This window comes from Triturus cristatus, chromosome 5_2 (genome assembly GCF_964204655.1).
Source record: "Triturus cristatus chromosome 5_2, aTriCri1.1, whole genome shotgun sequence".
Taxonomy (NCBI): domain Eukaryota; kingdom Metazoa; phylum Chordata; class Amphibia; order Caudata; family Salamandridae; genus Triturus; species Triturus cristatus.
In genome coordinates this window covers 1069696240-1069708838 of record NC_140588.1, presented here as the reverse complement: position 1 = coordinate 1069708838, position 12599 = coordinate 1069696240, and the positions used below count along the sequence as shown (strand labels likewise).

Sequence of the window (12599 nt, the reverse complement as noted above, 5' to 3'; positions counted from 1 at the left end):
GGATGAAGCCTCCACTCATGGTCGGCGGAGAACTGCCGACTGAGACTGTCCGCACGCACGTTCAGAACTCCGGCCAGATGATTTGCCATCAGACAAATCCGATGGTCCGGAGCCCAGGACCATAGACGCAGGGCCTCTCTGCAAAGACAAAGAGACCCCACACCTCCCTGTTTGTTTATATACCACATCGCGGTAGTGTTGTCCGTCAGGACTTGAACAGACTGACCGCGAAGGGAAGGGAGGAAGGCCTTGAGCGCCAAACGTATCGCCCGTAATTCCAGAAGGTTGATGTGCAGCAACCTTTCTTCCGGAGGCCAAAGGCCCTTGATCTCCAGATCCCCCAGATGAGCACCCCACCCTAGAGTGGATGCATCCGTAATCACTGTGGTCACCGATGGAGGTAGATGAAAGGACTTTCCTTGAGACAGATTGCCCTCCACGCTCCACCAAGACAGATCCGCTGCAGCTTCTCTGGAGATCCTCACAGACTCCCTGAGATCTCCCTTGTGCTGATACAACTGCTTGCGGAGGCACCACTGGAGCGCCCTCATGTGCCAGCGGGCATGGTTGACCAACAGAATGCAGGAGGCGAACAGACCGAGCAGGCGAAGGACCTTCAGAACTGGAACGACCGCTCCGTTGGAAAATAAAGGAATCTCCTGAATGTCGAGAATCCTTTGAGGAGGAGGGAATGCCCGACACACAGTAGTGTCCAGTACCACACCTATGAACAGGTTGCGCGGAGAGGGCACCAGGTGAGATTTGGGCACATTGATCGAAAAACCCAATCTGTACAACAGCCGAGTTGTATCCTGCAGATGGAACAGCACCTTCTCCGACGACTCCGCCTTGATCAGCCAGTCGTCTAAATAAGGGAAAACCGAAATCCCCGACCTTCTGAGATGGGCTGCCACCACCGCCATCACCTTTGTGAAGACTCGAGGTGCCGAAGTAAGACCAAACGGGAGGACCGCAAACTGATAATGTTGCGACCCTACCGTAAACCGGAGATACTTCCTGTGCGACTTCAGAATGGGGATGTGAAAATACGCATCCTGCAAGTCGAGCGACACCATCCAGTCCTCCTGATTCAGCGCCTGAAGAACCTGCGCAAGGGTGAGCATCTTGAACTTTTCCTGTTTCAGGTAAAAGTTCAGGATTCTGAGGTCCAATATCGGACGCAATCTGCCGCCCTTTTTCGGAATCAGAAAATACCAGGAGTAGCATCCCTGACCCCTCTCCTGCTCCGGAACCACCTCTATCGCACCTTTCTGAAACAACTTCAGGACTTCCTCCTGCAGGAGAAGACGGTGGTCCTCCGAGCAAGCCCCTTGGCAAGGAGGATAATTGGGAGGGAATTCCCGAAAGGGAAGGGCGTACCCATTTTCCACAAGATCCAGAACCCAGAGATCTGTAGTTACAGATTCCCAATCTTGTAGAAAATGGGTAAGCCGGCCCCCCACAGGACCAGCATGATCCGGAATGTCGAATCTAGGGCTGTTTTGCGGTGGTGGGAGGGGCTGAGGAAGAGGAGGAGGAGAGTTGACGGCCACGTGAGCGACCTCTAGGTCTTCCTCTATATCCCTTGGACAGAGCCTTGCTGCTGCTGGGTTGGTCTGTAGGAACGAAAACTCGCCCTTCCAAAGCCTCTGTATGTTTTGAAAGTACCTCTCGGCTGGGATTGAAGGCCCAACGACCTAGCCGTAGCCTTACTCCCTTTGAAGCGTCCGAGAGCTGCATCAGCCTTCTTGCCAAACAACCCAGACCCATCAAAAGGCAAGTCCAATAAAGTTGACTGTACATCAGAAGAGAATTTGGAGGACTTAAGCCATGCACCCCTCCTGGTGGCAACTGAAGACCCCATGACCCTGGCAACTGAGTCTGCTGTATCCAGGCCACTCTGAATAACCTGGCGAGCAGCCGCCTGGGCATCCGAAAGAACTTCATTGAAGCCCCCTCTATCCTCCTCTGACAGTTTTGGCGCCAACTTTTTAGCCGAGTCCATAAGCGCATGAATATAGCGCCCCAACAGACAAGTCGCATTTGAAGACTTTAACGCCATACTGGCTGATGAAAAGACCTTTTTGGCCGATTGGTCCACCTTTTTTGCCTCCCTGTCTCCTGGGACTTGAGGAAATGCCCCTTTCGACCGTCCCGAACAAGCCGCCTGAACTACTAGGCTTTCAGGTGAAGGGTGTGATGACAAAAACTCAGGATCCCCTGGAGCCACCCTATACCTTCTGGACTACCTTGGAGAGCGCAGGAGCTGAGAAAGGCTTGCACCATACATCCAGCACAGGTTCCAAAATTGCTTCGTTGAAAGGCAACAGAGGCTCTGAGACCACAGTCGGGGAGCGCAACACTTCAGTTAAAATATTGGACTTGAATTCGGTGGATGGCAATTGAAGGTCCAACAACTCAGCAGCCTTTCTAATCACCGCATGATAGGGTGCTGCGTCTTTAGAGGGTTCGTCTGATGGTGGAGTGATCTCCCACTCTGGAGACAAATCTAGTTCACTTGCCTCCTTCAACTCGAACACCTCATCGGATTCGACTAACTCCCCCTCTTCAGCCTCTTCCATCAGAAAGTGTCTCTCCTCTAGCACTCTCCGCGCTTCCCTTCTCGAACGGATCCGCACCTGCGGCGTCTGCGGCGCCGTGTTCGAATCCGGCGGCGCCGGCAGCGGCGGCGAACGCGGATCAGCTGGAACAGCCGGCGTCGAACGAAGTAGAGTCGGCGCCGGTGAAGAAGAAAGCAGCGATGTTCTCGGCGCCGGCAGCTGCCAAGACGGCGTCGCTGGGAAAAATGGCATAAACGGTGCTTGAGGGTAAACCTGCGGCACTCCCAAATTGAAAGCCATCGGACCAATCGGTGCACCAGAGGTATACATGGCCCGTGAAAACACCCCATACATTGCATGGAGATAATGCGAGGGGTCCTGACCTGGAGTAGGGAAAGCCGGATACTGGTCAGGTAACACCAGACTCGGGCCTGCCGGCGCCGACGGTGGAACTTGCGGCGTCACAGACTCACCCGGAGCCTGACGATCCTCATCCTGGCCCGGAGACCGAGCCCGAGGACTAGCTGAAGCCGGAGATGGGATCGGCGGAGATGACACTGGCACCGGAGAACCAGCCGGAGCCGGCGAAGTCACCGGAGAAGAAGGCACCGGAGGCGAAGTCGGGACAGGAGAAGGAGACACTGACTCCCTATGACGTCGAGAAGGCGACCTAGTCTTCGAAGTCGCTCCTTTATCGGAATGATGATGTGAAGAGTGCCTCCTTTTTCTTATGCTTCTTGCTCTTTGAAGCATGACCCGAAGTAGACTTGGAAGCAGACCTTGACCTCGACCTGGAAACAGACCTTCCTCTTTTCTCCTTTTTCTTCATCCGGGCGATAAAGAGCTTTGCTTCTCTTTCTTTAAGAGCCTTCGAGCTCATCTTCCTGCAACACGAACAACCTTCTACATCGTGGTCCAAGGACAAACACCAAACACAATCGTCGTGCGGGTCGGTGATAGACATATGTTTGCCACATTCACGGCAAGGCTTAAAACCAGACTTCCTTGTCGACATTTTCGAAGAAAGACAGAATTCTCAGAATAAACACAAAGTAACAGGTAATACTAGTAACGATTCCCGAAATCCGCTGGCGTAGTCGGCGCGGAAAAAAGGGAACAGACGTCATCACGCCGATGAGGTCTTCTTATGGAACCGGTGACGTCAGCGGAGTCGCGAGCGGAGCCGTGTCTCTGTGACGTCGTCTTCGACCACATCGGCGTGGACTGCTACAAAAGTTTCCGAATGTTGCTGGCGCAGGGGATATTCACAAGGTGAGGAATCCACTGGCAGATGTATCCATCAGAACTGTCTAGCATTTACGAGACTTCGAGCTATTGGTGTTGCAAATTACATTCTTTTACCCATGTGTTTTGGTTTGGAGTTGATGTGGATTTGAGGAGAATCATGTGGGTTGAATTGTTAGTTGTGATATGGCGAAGGGAAGAGCGAAGGGAAGAGCGAAGGGAAGAGCGAAGGGAAGAGCGAAGGGAAGAGCGAAGGGAAGAGCGAAGGGAAGAGCGAAGGGAAGAGCGAAGGGAAGAGCGAAGGGAAGAGCGAAGGGAAGAGCGAAGGGAAGAGCGAAGGGAAGAGCGAAGGGAAGAGCGAAGGGAAGAGCGAAGGGAAGAGCGAAGGGAAGAGCGAAGGGAAGAGCGAAAGGGGTAGGTAATTTGTGCATGAAGTGGTGAATGAACACCAGACAGAGGAGCAGAAAGTGTGTGAGAGAGAACGCAGAAGACAGGACAGCATGGGTTTGAGGGATGGAAATCTTGGAAAGAAACTGATCGGAGACCTGAAGTTAACCAATATGAGAGAGCACAAAGGCACACGAGAGCACAAAGGCACACGAGAGCACAAAGGCACACGAGAGCACAAAGGCACACGAGAGCACAAAGGCACACGAGAGCACAAAGGCACACGATGAAAAGGGTTTGGCTGAGGGAAAGAGTTGAGGTACACTGCAGTTGATGTTCTTAGGTAGCGAGGAGTAGGGCAGGAGGATGACCTGCGTTCTTACTGTGAGGTAGGATGCAATCCACCTAAGACATTAGGACAGGTGCAGTCTTTCAGTGAATGGTGGGATACAGTGTCGAATTGGGTGTGGTCCAAAATGTTGTGGTTCTCCAGATGTCTAGTATACTGGATGTGGATTGCTTTCGAGGACCTTGGCTGAGAAAGTGAACAGGGAGATGGGTCAGTAGTGCTTAGGTTCTCTGGGGTCTGCGAATGGCTTCTTCAGCAGCATCTATATGTCTGCAAGTTTCCAGTTTTGGTGGAAGTGGGCCATGGCGAGAGGAGTCGAGGACCTTGGTAAGTTCTTTCCTGAAGGATTAATTGCAGAGGTTGAATTTATGGTGTGGGCAGGGGCCTGCTGGGACACCAGAGTGGATGAACTTCATGATTAACGCAGTTTCCTTCACAGTGAGGGTGTTCCACAAGGTAAGCTGGTGTGAGTCGGTCGGCATGATGCAGTTGATGCTGTCCTCAGCAGGGTGTTGAGGTGCTTAGTCTTGGTAGATGATAATTTTGTTGTGAAAAGTCAGCGAGGGTGTTGGTAGTCGAGGGGTTGGTTAACCCCTTGACTATGCTTGATGGTTGCCTGCTGTTGGAGCGGTCCTTGATGGGGGTGGCTAGATGGTTGTTGTGTTCTTCATGAGGTGAGGATATAGCTGGGGGCATCTTTGGAGCGTTATCTGTCTTCAGGGCTCTTGCTGGAATGCCATCTTTCCTGCAGTCACGTTTCTGGGTTTTCAGTTCTTCTGTGAAACAATTGGGATGGGTGGGTTTCTTCGGTGCAAGTTACTCAGCACTTGCGTGATCCAGTCAGTGAAGTAGTCTGCCGATTGTTCTGAGTCTTCGGTGGTGGTGGTGGGTAGGCAGGAGTTGACTGCATAGGTCTATCACTGCTCAGATACCTTTGGACAGCTATGCAGTGTCTCGCTGGCGTTGGAGGCTGGGGGGTTCCGAGATGACTAAGTGGACTCAATGGTGGTTGGTCAAGGTGAACTCCTCAGTGTAGGTGTATTTTACTCTGTTACTGGCTGAGAAGATGGGATCGATCGTATTTGTCAGTTTGGGGGGGAAAGGGGGGGGGGGGATGCTGTGACCAGATGTTTGAGTCAGAGGTTGGTCATGTTGGCGTCTTCGGTGTTCTCAAGGTGGAAGTTGAGGTCTCTTAGGAGGATGTAAAGGATCAAGTCAACAGCGAAAGGGACGATGAAGTCGGGGATGGCGTTGCAGAAGGCAGGGCGGGGTCCTGGAGGTCTGTAGGCGAGGGTGCCTCGGATGGTGGTTTTGCAGTTCGTTCGGAGATGGAAGTGGAGGTGCTCCATGAAGGGGGTGGAGTAGTCTGTTGTAGTAGAGCATTTGAGGTTATCTTTGTAGATTATCGAGAAGCCTCCACGGTCTGTCGATCGGTCCCGGTGTGTGATCTTGTAGGCTCTGGCAAGGTCTGGAGCAGAAGTGGGGTTCAGCCAAGTCTGTGATGAATACAGGGCGTGGGTCGTTGTGTCCCAGATTTCTGTGGCACGTTTTCCCAGTGTGCGTGCTTATATCAGGAAGTAGAGGATCTTTCCGGAGGTCTAGCTGATGACATGGTTTGGGCGGTATCCTCGGCGATGCAGGGGAAGCGACAGTTCTGGCAGGAAAAAGGGTCTTTGGTGGTCCTGGGGGAGAAATGGGTGCGGTTATTGCCCTGGAATTATACATTCAGCATCCCTTAGGGACCTTCTTTATTACCCATGCCCTGGATATCCGGGTTACCATTTACTATGGCCTTACAGGGGTGCTCGAGTTCTTGCTCATTGGGGTACAGCTGAACACGTTTGCTGTTTTGAGGAAAGCGCACTGGGAACTGGTTTGCAGGGACCCAGTACACATCCACTCAAGAACATCAGTACCTAAGAGCAAAAAGTGGGTGATTATGTCACAAAGGGGCACTTTCCTACACTCATTGCATACTGTGTTCAATCTATATACAACTGTTAAGACAAAGTCAAGCTCAAAAATACTGAACGTCAATTCCAAAATGAATGCTCTTCTACAGACAGCTCTTATTTGTATCAACACCCTCTTCCCTCCCACTCCCCGCCGGTCATCGAACTTGCATTGAGAAATAAAGTTATGAGTAAAGAAGTTGGCACTGTAACCAGTATTCACTGTATTGAGCAGGTTTTATTCTGTACCACACTGTTTGCAGACAGTGACCCTCATGAGAAATACCTTTTAACACTGCAGTGTATCTACTAAAACAGTGTGCACTATGCAACACTTGGCAAAAAAGACAATATAAACAAAGGACAAAGTGCTAAAGATTATACCACCTGCAGCCTTATTACTGTGCTCAAAACATTACAGTTAGGCCATCTTCTGAAGCAAAACAAGCACATGGACATAGTTTCATACCTGGTGGACACATTCTTCTATGTTAAGTAGAAATTATCATGCAAAGACTATTCTGTCTAATAACTCAAGACTGCTTACAATACTTAATATGTAGTAAGTAGAATCTTTGTCCTGCTGGGAACTTTTTGCAAAAAAACTATGTGGAACACAGTGAACACAAATCGTCAACGGTTACTCTTCAATACAAAGATTATAACGTGTTCAATACGTCCACACACCTATGATGCGTTAGGAGCACATGCATTTTGTAAACACCCATTAGCTGGACACATGCTGTACAACATTAGGTAGAAGAGTACTATGGTAGTCACTCGTCACTATGTCAATTATGAAACAAACGAGCCACTAATTGGATGATGGTCGGTAATTTCAGACGTCCTAAAGGATGTCCTAGAACAGGTCATGAGAGATTTAATATGCGAGGTCACTGTGATTATACTTTACTCTGGTTTTTTTCAGTGTGTGCATACATTTCATTCGGTGTTTAAATTGCGCTCAATAGAGAACAGGCCCTTATGAGGTTCTTTACCCCTTCATTGTCCAAGTCTTGTTTTGGTACCATTTCGTTTCTATACCTGTACAGCTTGTCAAAGTACATTTACATTCTACAATGCTTCCAACTTCTCACAAAAAGAAACACATGGCATCTGTATGTTTCCACTGGTTTAAGTGAAGCACAAAACCTGCAAATAAATTATTATCAGCTTAAAACAAGAGTGCACATAGGCACACAAAAATGTTTTAGTTATGGCTCTCCTCACTAACCCATCACATGGTATTATTTCAGTCAGACACTTAGAAACGTTGGATGACCAGACTTGCAGTGGCGCGATGAGTCTATTGTAGGGAACACTTGAAAGTGACAACTATGCAAATGCCGTTTAAATCAATTCCTTGAAGCATAAATTAACTATTCGTTATGATCCATGGGGAAAAAAACTGGGTTTTAACCCCTTCAGTGCCACGCCCTTTCCCCCTCCTGTGCCGGGCGTTGCATTAGTGGGTGGGGTTCATGACGAGATAGTCTCGTCATGGGCACAGCGCAACCGTGCTCCATGACTATCATGGGCACTGAAGAGGTTAACTACAGCTCCTCTGCTCAGAGTATTAGAAGAGAAATTTCCATTTAACATTCCAATGTGCATTGCAAACCAACATTCAACTAGTACGGGGAAAGCAGAGCAGAAAGCACCAAAGGAAATAGGGGGAAGTGGGTTCAGACTGGGGGACGCAGGTTAGCATATAGCAAGACAAAACCTAGCAGCACTTGTTTCAAATTCTTCAAGTGCCCTCCCATATTTGACCCCTGGAGATTAGGCAAGCAAGCCTTTAGATCCCCAACAATAATTCATGCAGAAAGCATAAAAACTACACACTACCTGCACTAAATATAGCATTTACAATTGAGAAAATTCTCTGCCCTTTCGTGAAGCAGTCTGAAGTAATACTCGCACATACTTATCACCAATTTTTCTCTGGTCAACGGAGAGGGTGAAGATGGCATGGGAGCGTGAGGACTGGGAGTTCATGGCAGTAGAAGCCACCGTCCGACAGCTGTTGCCCAGTTCCAGGCAGGACACAGTTTCCAGAGGAGAGACCACATCGCGCTCAGTCAAACCCACAATCTGCAATAGATAGGAAAAGATTTACCCATAGAGGATCCTGAAGATGCATATACAGACTTGTAACCCTTCGAGTGAAGTTACAGAAAAAGGTTTTCACTTTAAGAACCTCTGCAAATACACAAAGGGGCTTGTCTAACGGGAAGCAAAGAACAACGTCACAAGAGGTTTAAAACAGGGGTCGTGGTACTCTATCAAGACAGTAATCTTGAAATTTGTTATAAGTCTGATATAATACAAAAGAATGCAAAACACCATCTTAAATGCATACATTTAGAACGGTTTGAAATACTACTCATGTCCTATTGTGCACTGCTCTAACACACCAGTAGTCTAGGTCAACTTCACAAAAAACCATAAATTAAACTGGTTGTGTAAAGTGCAACATTACGGTCCTATCCAGAGTGGTGGGGAGCCCATGGACACCCGACCGCTGCCCATTCTGTTGGGAGTCCTGAGAGGGAGGGGTGATGCCGGGGGAGCCAAGAACCTAGTGGGGATTGGAGTGGCACTGGCGGAGGTATTGCTAAAGGATGGCAGCTGCCTTCCCCTCCTCTAGCTCAGTGGATACAAGCGATGGATTGGTGCGCGGCACAGGAGAAAGCCAGATATGAGGCCTGGGGATGTCCCCAAAAACATGCAATGGTATGGAGAACATGGTTGGAGTAACATGGACTACCATGATGGATATGTGCAGGTGGGATACGGGGGATGTATGCAATACACTCATGTTTTACTGTACGGTTGTGCCTGCGACATGTTGGGTGGTGTAATATACTTTCAAAAACTAATAAAATTCAGTCTATGAAAAAAAGTGCAACATTGAACAGTGATTAAACAAGAATGCCAGCAAATCCGGGATAGACCAGCACTTTCTTGAAGGCCACGCATATTTACATCCATCTGAGCATATGGCATTTGAGTCATCATGGATGCCTACAAACGATTCAGGGCTTTGGGTTTAAAAACAGGGGCTGCCAGAGTGTTACCTTTATGCCTTCTTTAGGATCTTCTCGAATGTTGATCTGTGAAGATTTGTTTCCGTAACACAACAGGTCCAGGATCTCTTCATTGTAGATCTAGATATTGTGACAGAATAGGAGCAAACTATTACATTGGAGTCAGGTCTTTTGAAAAATAATATATAGATAAAAGGCGGCAGAAGCTCTACCTCCAAGTAGGATACTTTCAGTAGAAACTCCCAGTCAGGCCGCTGTTCGATTTCTCTGAACAGGGTGCGTATCACACGGGGGATAACGCCCACTGTAGGTTCATGTTCCTGGTCTTGTGTGTACGCGCCACCCATAGAGAAAGTCTTCCCTGAGCCAGTCTGGCCATAAGCTATGACGGTGGCATTGTATCCTGTGGGAAGAACGTGCAAAATGTTAAGACCCGCAAAAATCCTCAAGCTGGGTAGAAAGAAAATGCCTTTAAAATAGTAAACCACAGCGGATAATGCACAACCTACTTTACACGGTTATATTTCAGTTAGATTAGTGGGTAGATTTCTTGTTATCTTTACACAAGTCTTCACAATCTACAACCAAGCCAAAAAAAAACAGGAGAGATTTTCCCTCTACACACAACTTGTTTTTGCTCACAGGAACCATCCATTTATTCACTAGTAATAGGCTGCAAAAACACGGTATTGTCTGGATCAGTGGCTGCATTCCAAGGTGTACTGGAGACCATAGGCAAGTTTAGAACACCATAGATTCAAAATATCACGCTTTTCCCAAAACAGTTTTAATTATCTGTAGTAAAGTACTTGCAGCATAAATGGTAACCTTGTTACCCAAAGTTAAGGAAAATATTTAGGAAATTCAGACAGACACTAAGCAGCCAAGGAAAGAAAAAAAAAAGAAGGCACGGTTCCTTTAAGAACCCAAAATCTTCCATTTGCAATTGTGTATTGTACTTAGTTGCCACAGAGGCTCATTACATTTTTTTCCACAGGCATTTATCATTCAATTTGTCTCATCAGCAAACTGCCCTACAATATAAAAGGCACATACAAATCAAAATCCATCCAAATACATTACACAAGTTAACAAACATTCCATAAGAACATCCGCACAACAAGGCGCAGCATATTGTCAAATTCTATCAATTAAAAATATACAAAAATCAGTCCCCTGCAACAGGACAGGCGGCAATCAATCCTTCACCCTTCGCGCCACTGTCAGTATCGATATAACATTTCTCTAAAATATTATAGAGTGCATAGGAGCTTATAGTAAGATTACCAAAAACTAAGACTTAGCATGCAGATGAGTAGTAATTAAGGGATCGAGAAGGATTCCTGCGATTGAAATATCCTACACTTGAGACAATATCACAAGTGCTATTCCATTGCTAAGCACACTCATTTAACACAACAGGAATTATTTTATTAGCACCACTTTCACGACATATTAATTCATCTGGGCAGATTGAACTTTTCACTACACAGATACAACCCCATTAAATATAGGATTAGCAATCTAGGACACCCCCTGGTACTTTACTTTCGACATTGCTATCCATAAATAAGAAAACACTGACCTTACAGTGGGTTGCTCGTCTGCCATTAGGCAGAGATGCACCTTCACGTGCAGTCTGAGTGCCATTTAGCTTTGAAAAGGGAAGTAGCCAGGATTAACAGGCCTGGATGAACTTTGTGCAAAAAAAGTTCAAAGTGCATGCCTTTCTTTTCAAACAATGAAACAATCAGTGATTGTTCCCTTTTTGTACTGTAGGAAGCTGGCTCTTTGTGATACATCAGAAATTTGAAATACATGTAAAGCGTCCAGGGCTTTCCATGCAATCCCAAAGTACTGTTCGAGGATAGCCTGGTAGAGCAGCCTTAGGCTTCACACAAAGGCGTGCAAGACATTTGCAAACACACAATGATCAATAAATGACACTTCAAGGAGGAGATCCACACTTGATTTATAAAAATAGCAAGTCTCTTTATAAATGTTTAGGCAGAGAAAAACCGTATAGTTAAGTACGTTTTTAAATGGAAATTCTTTTCAGTTCAAAAAGTGGGTACTTAGTGCAATATTTGAGTTCTGCTAGGTTATCCTATGGAAGGATAAAGTTCTGCAAACAAGCCCAGGACAATGACTTACAGGACCAATCTCCGGGAGTGAAGGGGAGTGGTGGGCAAGGTCCAAGGCAGCACACAACCAGCAGCACACGGGCGGCTGGGTGCAGGGTGCCAAACCGTATCAGGAGCCCAATAGGTTTCTATGGAGATAGGTCACCTGAAAAAGAGGCTGTAGGCTCTTGCTGGAAGTCTGGTTGAAGCAACAGGGGGATTAAAGTCTTGCGATTCTTGGGGCCGTAGGGACACCTAGGATCCTCTTCTCCACGGCCCTAGGGCAATGGATGCAAAGGTGGCTTTAGGCGTCAGTTTTCTAACCAAGAGCAGTCACAGTCGATGGGGCCTGCGTGCAGAGGATGCAGACAAGCGAGGAGTCCATGAGGGGTGAAACCACAATGGACAGGAGCTCTGGAGGACCTTGTTGTCCCACTTGACCAACTTCAACTCTGGCTGGGGGAGACTGGTGCAGTGGTTGTGTTGGAAACGCCCGCTCCCACTCCGCAGGGTGGTGGTGGACTCCCCGAACACACTGTGGTAGCTTGGCTCGAGTGGTCAGGAAACAGGCGCAGTGCTAAGCATACAATATACCCATACAATAACCATGCGTGCATCCGTTCCAAAAACGACTACACCGTAAAAATTATGAAAATATTCTTCTTTATCTTTTTCTCTTAGTTGCTGATTGGAAAAATAAATAGGTCAATCACAATATACAAGTTTCAATTAGTGCAGGTCAAATAAATATTGGCTGTTTGATGAAATAAATAGGGGTGATCATAAATAACAGGGCATAAATACAAGTGCAATATATACAGACAATTAAATACTTTGAGGCAATAAATACTGTACCAATAAATATTGTACACCAACAAGTCCTGTGGACCTATAAATATAGTGCAGCAATAAATAGATAAAAATTCAATAAA

The 12599-nt window shown here is 47.3% G+C and overlaps 1 protein-coding gene across 3 annotated transcripts in view; it reads right to left on the bottom strand.

Annotated features, from left to right (window-relative positions):
• The window catches only part of KIF4A (kinesin family member 4A), a 286675-nt gene that overhangs the window by 210308 nt on the left and 63768 nt on the right, over positions 1-12599 (bottom strand). For all 3 annotated transcript variants that reach the window (XM_085608378.1, XM_085608380.1, XM_085608379.1), the window contains exons 4-6: positions 9757-9947; positions 9575-9664; positions 8422-8588 (exon numbers count right to left, since the gene is read on the bottom strand). In XM_085608378.1, coding sequence (XP_085464504.1) covers positions 8422-8588; positions 9575-9664; positions 9757-9947 — 448 coding nt within the window. The remainder of the gene's footprint in view (positions 1-8421; positions 8589-9574; positions 9665-9756; positions 9948-12599) is intronic.